The 9,686-nt window shown below is 39.1% G+C and overlaps 1 protein-coding gene across 2 annotated transcripts; it reads left to right on the forward strand.

Moving 5' to 3' along the window:
• The first annotated feature begins 321 nt into the window (after positions 1-321).
• Positions 322-9,447, forward strand: LOC106176091 (uncharacterized). Of its 2 annotated transcripts, none has more exons than XM_086995926.1 (11): positions 322-544; positions 2,405-2,483; positions 3,095-3,174; positions 4,088-4,730; positions 5,199-5,312; positions 5,474-5,587; positions 6,413-6,520; positions 7,200-7,328; positions 7,716-7,860; positions 8,074-8,188; positions 8,459-9,447. In XM_086995926.1, exons 2-11 carry the CDS (start codon positions 2,420-2,422, stop codon positions 8,564-8,566), a joined length of 1,620 nt encoding a protein of 539 aa, XP_086852052.1. In that variant the 5' UTR covers positions 322-544; positions 2,405-2,419; the 3' UTR covers positions 8,567-9,447. The 2 variants fall into 2 exon arrangements, with proteins under 2 accessions (XP_086852052.1, XP_086852053.1); XM_086995927.1 differs by lacking the exon at positions 322-544 and adding an exon at positions 2,170-2,270.
• The last annotated feature ends 239 nt before the right edge of the window (positions 9,448-9,686 follow it).

Below are 9,686 nucleotides of genomic sequence, written 5' to 3' on the forward strand. Positions count from 1 at the left end.
AAAGTAAATAAATAAATAGAAGTAGGATTAATATTTCTTTCAGAGATACACAATTTATTATTATATATAAATCTTCTCCAGTGCAGTGGATACTGTAAAGATGGCATTAGTCACACTAGACAACTGTAATAAACTAATTTTTCGTATTTTTTTTCCTAAAAATATCCTGTACCTGACGTGCATGAAACCTGTACAGTTTAAAACCTAAAGCAAGAGTCAACGACCGTGTTCTTCTCCTGCAGGTTAAGTAAAATGTAGTCGCGCACTGCAGGTCACCAAACAAGCTAAAACCGGACACGCGTGGTCCTTATATTGCTGTGAAGCCGCTCCAGCTGACACGCGTATCCTGTTGCGTAGGCAGTGAGTGTACAGCATGCGGTTTATGCACTTCAGTTGTACGTCAACAGGGTCACGCCGAGCCACGGTTGCACTTGAGAGGGGTGTTTCGTACTTTTTTATTATTATTATCTCACTACTTACTTCTGGACGTCATCTGTTAACGGGTTGATTTTGATTCCTACTAGAAGAGATCACATAAAGCAAGGTAAGACGTCATGATACGTTCTCTTTGATTCCGCTATACTGCATTGGATACGTTGCTCCTTTCTCTCTCTCTCTCTCTCTCTCTCTCTCTCTCTCTCTCTCTCTCCTTTTCCACACACACAGAAATACACACATACACACATTCACATACACACATACACACGCACACATTCGCACATGCACATAGACAAATGCAGTTCTGCCCGTGACTGTAGATTCAAGTAAAAACAGGATTTGCGTGAAGGCGTGTCAGCCAATTGTTTTTATAGTGTGTAGTACGTTATACTAGCTATGAAGTGGGTCACTATATAACTTACTATAACTAACAAACTGGCAAGATATACTAATCAAAAACAGTTAAAACAGCTTTTAGTCGATCCTCGTGATTTACCCTTTCCCGTAATTCCTTAAAAACTGTATCTGCACTCGCTTGTAAACATACCAAACAATTTTTTCTATGTTTCAATTATCTACAACAAAAAAGCAGACGTCACTGCCACCTACAACCACTATTTCACCGACTATATATAGGCTTCAGTGTGCAGTGTCGAATTCCGATATCCATTCTTTTTCTATCCAAATACAGCAATGACGGGTTTGGGAGGGGGAAGTGACAGTGTATAGTTTTACAGGACATGTGTACTTGGGTAGCTAAAGCACTGGAGCTATAGTGCAAGGAAAGCAATTACTCCAGGGTACTGAACTGTCTCACGGAATTTGCATTGTGTCGTCGATTCCCAACATGCAGCAAGTAATTTTCGGAACGGTTGTGTCATTTCCGCGATAATTACAGTTCCGATATATAGTCGATTGTTATTATTATTATTCTTATTAATGCCATCGTGAATTCGTATCATGAGCTCATTTTGTATAAAACAAATCTACATCATTAAGTTCAGCTCTATGTTAGCGACATCATCGTTATTTCGGGTCAACAATTTTCAAAATTCTAATACCAGTCAGGTTTGTTGTTCAATCTATCCAAGATAGACGGGTGAGGAAAGTAGGCACATTTTTCCTTGCTTAACTTGGAATGTTCTGGATGCCAGACGATTCAGTCAGTAAATTGGGAGGGGTGAGCGGAAGCAAGTACTGCCTTTATTGAATCCGGGTACCTCTGAACTCTATCCCCTGTATCCGGGTACCTCTGAACTCTATCCCCTGTATCCGGGTACCTCTGAACTCTATCCCCCAGATCCGGGTACCTCTGAACTAAAGTACCTAAATACGGACTGTCTAACAAATAATAATAATAATAATAATAATAATAATAATAATTCTTTTAATCTTGAGGTCATCACGCATCCGTTTTACTGTTATCAGGTGGTAATTTTCTAGCACAAAGATGCTTTTTTTATTAAAAACAAAAGAAAAGAAAAAATCTTAACCATAATTCAAAATGAAATGAACATGTCAAACATGTGGGATCACAAAAATACAATAGATGTCAAGTAAAGCGTTGCGGTACGTTTTGTTTGAGGGTTGAAAAGCTTCGGTCAACCCAGCACAGTTATGACCAATATACCGTACTCTAATTTCAATGATGTAGTTCTTCCAATTCCACCACTCCCCATTAGCTTGCCTTGTATCCTGGTTCATACGGAGTAGAGTGTGAATGTAAAAATAAGATATCTCTTAACTAGGTTCGGCAACAAATCAGTGACAGAAGATTGATAGGTACTTGACAATAAATAATTTACATTGGAACAGTACCAGAAATCAAGGAGGTCGATGCAAAAACTGCGTAGAATAGTTGTCAATGCGAAGGGCTTGGCAATCCAGGAATATTCACATTCTATACAAGCCTTATGATCTAACATTTATGTTTTGTTTTATTTCATTTTATTTTGTTTTATCTTAGCACAGTAGCACCGTCATGGATTGCTGTTCGGGCCTGCTGATTGTACTGATTTCCATGACAGGAGCCTTAGCATATGTGGGTAAGAACCTAATGACGTCGACTTCACAGTGTGACGTCACAATACACTAAAATATTGCCTTGTTACGGGTTACTGTTACAAGGTAGCGTGCGTTGACGTCAGAATACAATACCATAGTTTTAGACGATAAGCGCTCTAGTTTGTTTAAAGATAGAGTAAAATACACTATGGTAGAATTACATGTACCACTCCTTGTAAATTAAAAGTACGTGCGTATTCGCATCATGTCTCTACATTGCATTTTTTAAAAATAACAATTTATAAGTATATGAGCATATTGTTCTTGTGGTTATTTCAAATACCATACATAAGGGGGGGGGGGGGGGGGGGGGGCTCCCAAGACGGATGCACGATGAGTTCATTGAGGACCCTGATATTTTGTCTCTTTCACACACAGCACACTCGGCATAATGTCATATTAAGCGTACATACGTCCTTCTTGGGACTTCCACCCCCTAAAGATTCACGTGAGTAAAATACCATCCTATTTCAAGTGGCACTGCTGACTTCGTAAGACACCTTCCGGTATTATTTTCAGCTGTATTATTTAAATAAACATTCCACCTCCTGGAGTGGTAATGTGTACTGTACATCCTTTACGATATTTTCAGAGCAAATATGGGACACCAATGATAATATGGATGAGTGGCAGATTTTACAACTCGATTCTGACTCAGATGAATCCAAACAGGTAATAATCTAGACTATTGAAAGCCACGCGATTCATTTAGTAAAATGGGGGGGTGGGGTGGGGGTGGGGGGGTGAGCGGAAGTGCGTATTGCCTCTATCTACATGTACATGTAATATGGCTCTCTGCGAACTGCATCCCCTGAATCACCATATATGGGACACCACTGAAAATATGAATAAGTGGCAGATTTTGATTCGAAAGAATCCAAACAGGTAATAATGTAGGGTATTTAATGCCAGACGATTTGTTTAATGAGGTGTGTGTGTGTGGGGGGGGGGGGGGAGGGGGGGGCGGAAGTGCGTATTGCCTCTATTGGACCTTATGAAACTTATGTTCGCTCCTTTCCCCTTGTTCACAATACAGTCAGGTCGCAGTGCATTAGGAACGAGGGGAAAGGAAAGAACAGAAGTTTCACATCGCGTTCTGGCAGTAAGCTTCGTTAACGCTTCTCAGCAATTTAAGGGGCGTCGCATCGTGAAGCACGCAGATGTCCGTTTCTAAACAGCTGAAAATCGATTTTTTGCGGTATCAAGGAACAATCCAACAAGAGAGTTATAAAATAATCATGTTTACATTCATGTTGTATCGTTATAACATGCACTAGTACACTGCACAACGCATTTTTTTCCAAACGCTGTCACAGTACATCCCCTATTAAAAGTAAATCTTGTCGACAGCATCATACATGTACATGTATGTCTTTATCAATTTAATTAAGAAGTCAATACTTCTACCAGTTCGCCTTATTATCTTCATGCAGTAATTAAGGATGTTGATTAAATTGGAAAAATGGTTTATGTTTCATGTAAATGGTAATCAGTTAATTGCTTGATAATTGTTGGGTTACGAATACATGTCATACAGTAGTTCGGGTGTTTGGTCGTTTAATGGTGTCATAATTTTTTTTTCCAGTGGCAAAAGGTACAAGTCCTGAGTGCCTTCCAAACTTGCACTCTAGAGTCTGGGCAGGAAAACTGGCTTGTGTCGCCCCCTATCCCCCTGCCGCCAGAACTCCCTTCAGGTGCATTATTACCATTGCGCATCCGTGTATCTTTCCTTATGCACGCCTGCGACTATACACAATACAGCTTGGACGAATGCAAGAATTACATTCAGCTGTATGCAGGGTATTTCCCGCCAGGGACAAACTCTATCAACGCATCCAGTCTAGACGCAGTCAAACTAATTCAAGATATCCAGCTCCGTTCTCCGGGTGCTCCTGACAGCGTCGACGTCGTGTACAACGTCACCGCCGCTCGTGCACAAGGTTCCGTGACAGACCAAATACGGATTGCTCTTCATGACCGGGGAAGTTGTACTCAAGGCCTGTCTGTATCCGTTGCATATTTCATTTGCATGCCTATACAGGGAGTGCTTGTATCATTCCCCAAATCATTCCCATCTACTTCGCCAGTGCAAGGGTCCTGTATAAGTGGGGCGCATCCTTCCGACCCGCCTTTGCAGCGAATTTGCTCTTTTGACGGATCTTGGTCACCTCAAAATGGAAGATGCGTTTGCAAACCTGGGTACATAAGGACTGCTACAGGCTGCGTCGGTATGAAGGGCATATGAGCAGTTTAACCTTTTACTAATTTTTTGAAAAGAAAACAGTAGTGCCTTCCTCCAATCTAATTGAAAGCCATAAGTACATGCAACATAATATTATATCTATTCTACAAAGTACATAATATTGAAGAAAAGGTAGTGCCGCATGTCACTGAGCTAAGTGTGGACTTTAAAAAGCTACACATAGGGCACGCATAGAGTACTTAACCATGTACATTTACAGGGCGGTACTCAGTTACTTAAACATTCCTTATATTCCATAATTTTTATTACTCTCTTGTAATTAGAAATCAATCAACCACTCAGCTATTAGCCGTAGGCCTAATTTTTGTTTTAGGAAATTGATGGTTGTATATCTGTTCGTCCATGCTTCATTCCTATTTCGGACATATTATATATGATATGATTCCATGCATGTTATACTAAATCGCACACCTCTAATTTCACCTGATTACAGAGACAAGTCCTTGTGAGTCGTACCCTTGCTTCAACGGCGGCACCTGTCATGAAGAAAATGGCGGCTTCCGGTGTGAGTGTTCAGTTGGATTTGCCGGACAGACTTGTGAAAATGGTAATTAACGTACTTTCAAGAGAGCTTTTATTCCATGCGTCTATCTAGTTCACAAAAAAAAATAAGAATGATCACTCATAAAGAATTCAATGTTTTGGGGTCTCTTTGACACAATAACTTCTGGTGATTCCAGGTTTTTGTTTAATTTTTCATTCTTCCAGCAAATGGGCCCTGCTTTCGCAACCCGTGTTTGTATGGGCAGTGTTCACAGTCTGGGGTGGACGGATACAGCTGTTACTGCCAGGATGGCTGGATGGGGACCAACTGTGACCAGGGTGAGTTCAAAAGTACTGTACCCGGGGGTTTTCCCACTTATTCGAATGTCCCACGAAAAAAATATTTTCTCCTCCTCAAGTATCATTGCTCGATCTGAAACCCCAAATCTTGTGTTCATATACATGTATCTCGTAAACACGCACGTCCGTCACACATAAATGCTAACACTGGTTTATCTTGAGTCCCTATTTAGCTTTTGCTACTCTTTTTTTTAGTTTTTTTTTAATTTAAATCTAGTTGAATTAAATGATTCTGTGGCTGTATATTTGATGCATGATATCCATAAGCAGCGCTGAGGACTCTGTGAAGCGCAGTTTAACACCAAAGATAATATTGGTTTATTATTATAATAATAATTATTATTATAATTATTATTATTCCACTGAAACGAATAATTGTTTCTTTACAGAATGCACTCGAACAAACTAAGACCCCATTCCCACAGATTTTAGATCGATCTATCCCTGTGGGCAGTCTCACTAGATCACTGTCAGCTTAGCTTGCTTAAGCGTCTATCCCGCCTATTAAAAGCTGTAAGGGGGTAATTAACTACCGTGAGCGCTCGGCTGACTGCAATTTAGCGTGAACCCCCAGGGAGTTAGGTCGATCCGGATGGATCGATCTAAATCTCTGGGAATGCACTCTTAGTCTGCACTTTCTAAACCATGTTTCACTAATTCCTTTTTCCACATTTAATAATATATTTGAGCTTTTCAATTTCTCTGGCATCTCACCAGATCCTCTCAAACAAAGTGGACTCAATGGAGAGATATCTCAGTTCTGTTATGGTTTTCTATTTTCTGTTATTTTCCCTTTTTTCTTAGTGGACCACTGCTCCGGACAAGAATGTAGCGGGAATGGTTACTGCTTGAACAAGCAAAATACTTATTCTTGTCAATGCCAGTTAGGTTTTACTGGGAGAAATTGTCAAGGTAAGTGGAAAGGCGCATCGATGGATTGAAAGTAAAATCAAAGAAATGTTACTTTTAATGCAATCTCCAAGATAACTTTGACTTTGCTCGTTTCAACTTGTTCAAGGCGCGCCGGATGCTGCAAGCGGTACAATTCAAACGCATATACTACTAGAAAAGCACTCCGAGAGCGCAGACCTCCGCCAAGGCAGCGGTTTTTGATTATTATTGATTTATTGATACGGATCACCACCAAACTAATTATCTCTTCCTTGGCCCACTTCTGACAGTTCCTGAAATTTTCATCAAAATCGGTCTATAACTTTTTGAGTTATGTTGATGACAAACAAACAAACAGACAAACAGGGGTAAAAACATAACCTCCTTAGCGGAGGTAAATATGGTGCTGTTTATCGTATTATTGAAATGACGGATATGCTACCGAAGAACATTTTAATTTTGACTTTAAAAAATGGCAGTTTACAGACGGTTGATTCTAAGTACTGCAGAATTGATAGCTACTGGTGGAATTATGATTGGCGTTATGCTCGTTAACCTTGTGACATGCAAATTGTTCAGCCAAGAGGCCCAAAAGGGAAAAAGTGTGGAAGCATGGTTCATCTTTTGACCATGGTTTTATCATGTTGCACTTCTGTTATTAAAATAGACAGCTTCACATAAACATTTTATTTTATTCCAGACCGAGTGTGTGACTTAGCTACCTGTTACAATGGCGGATCATGTGTACCGGATGCTTACGCACCAGATGGATACAAATGCCAATGTACGGAGGATTTCGAAGGATTGCAATGCCTAGACCGGATCCAGAGTAAGTAGGAATGCAACGCAGAGAGGGGAGGGGTCTCTTTTATAGATAACCCTTGATAAAGATTTTCAATCCCAAACACAACTTTCCGCCTTAAGAAAGCAAATGGGATCTTAAATGAAGCGATACAGGTTTTAAACACCAAGCAAACAAACAAAACTTTATTCTGAATATATCATTATTTTAAAAAAATGATTAAAAGTTTTCCTAGTTCGCTGTTATGAGTCACAGATGTACCTGTAGATGGATAAGAAAAAACTTACGTCAGACTCTTTTCTGATCCCAAAATCCTTATAAATTAATAAATTCAGAATAGAATAATATGCCATCCTGTATAAATGAGCTTGCAGAACACCATGGCCCAATAAATTAAGCATATTCGTTTTTCAGGGTGCACTTACTCTGTCAGTGTTGAAACCTCTAGGACGGGTGGAGCAGGAACAGATGAGCGCGTGGTTGTTACACTTGGGGTTCAAAAATTTGGGGAGTTGAAGAAGGCACAATTCGAAGTGTGGGGAAAATTTGAATATGGAAAGTAAGTCTTCCACACTCTTTATTATTAGGTTTTTGAGAGATTTGAGTTCTTGAACTAGCGCCATACATTTGCAGTTTAAATTACACCCACGGATCTTTTTCATGAGTAATGGCAAGTGGTGGCAAGGCGAAGCAAAAACTATTCCTCGTAAAATTTACCATGCAGTAAATATATTATTTTTTCGCACCAATTATTATTAGTGTTTGTTTTTAGTGTGGATACGGTCACAAAGACGCTCCCCCTCTGTGGTTCACTGAGACAGATTGAGATTCACCTGAGGCATGATAAAACAAACTATTTTAATAGAAATGATTGGAAACTCCGCCAGGTATTTCTATTTCTGTTGTAGTTGAGTAGTGTAAAAATTTAATAGCAAGTCATTCTTGCAATTTTTTTAACACGCATTGTAAACTTTCTCACAGCTGCACAGATGTTATAGACCGCGACTTCATAAGTCTCTCTCTCTCTCTCTCTCTCTCAACGTGGCGTTTATTTAATTGGTGTCAATGTCAATTTAAAAACGGTACATGTGTCACTTAAATATACTAACAAAATAAATTATATTAATTCAATTGTTCATTAAATAATTTAATTGCAGGTGACAGTGACCGTAGATGACAACATCAGGAGGAAGAGATACGTGTGTTATTTTAACACTTGGTTTAGTCCCGGAGATTACAAAAACAGAGCTTGTTCATTGCTTTGATCAAGATCTCATTATAACTTCTTGCTTTGATCTACCGGAGCCACGTGTCACTTTGCTGAACTTTGCAAACCAATTATTATATTAATACCATAATTATGCTGAAGAGAGGTCGATGTTTCACAACACATTTTTTTTCTGCACGCCGTTTGATTAAGGTATCAGGCATTGATATTTAAGATCTTCGAGGATTGCTGCTTTTATTTGCATTTGTTTAATGACAGGTGAATATTTAGTGTTCACTGACTCAATTTGCACGTCATTTTACCAATAACACCATAATGCTGTTGTTGAGGGAGCGGAAGGTTTAGGAATTGCAGAATCGCTTTATCAAATATCTCCTTTAACTGTGCACATGCGACCACCATTTTAACACTAATTATAATGACACCGTTAAGTGCCACAGGTCCATATTTGCGAGAATTCTTGGGAAGCTTGCTCTTTATTTTATAGTAACTATGCAATACAATGAGGAGCTCAAAAGAGCTTTACGCAAAAGAGAAGATTAATTGTTTTAATACGAAGTCGTTTGGTGCACGCCAACCAGCACGTTCTGACGTATATAAAAGGTCACTAGCGTAAAGATTGTAAAAGATAGGCCTATAACTAAATGTTATGTTATTTTGTTTATTTTTCCGAACCGTAATGTGTCGTGAGTGAAGCACTAGTATAAATGTACCTAACGCTATTGTACACTTTCATACTGTCACTATCTAATTATCTTAACGTAATATATTAATTAGTTAAAACCATGAAGGGGTAACAGTAAGAAAATATATCAGGCGAATATTAATTGATTGGTGCCTGAACTGTAGCATGCTCAAAAAATGAAAACGGTGATCCGTATCCATTTGTTTCAATAAATTCTATCTCCGCAGTCAGTATAGATGTAGTTATTTATTGTTCATCAGTCCACGCGGCCTTATTGACGTCTAACGACAAACGATTTATGAGCTGTATTCGATAACAGTAAACTGTTCTTTTACAATCTCCTTTTTAATTTCTCCTTGTCAGCACGGGGTTATTTGGCGTAATGGAATCCGTAATGGACTTCTTTTGAATGTACAGTTGCTGTGGATATGAGTAGGGCCAACAGTATTTTTACTCCAATGATCGCTCTAAA

Source organism: Lingula anatina, chromosome 9, assembly GCF_051362555.1.
Source record: "Lingula anatina isolate TDL-2025a chromosome 9, LinAna3.0, whole genome shotgun sequence".
In the NCBI taxonomy this organism is placed as follows: Eukaryota; Metazoa; Brachiopoda; class Lingulata; order Lingulida; family Lingulidae; genus Lingula; species Lingula anatina.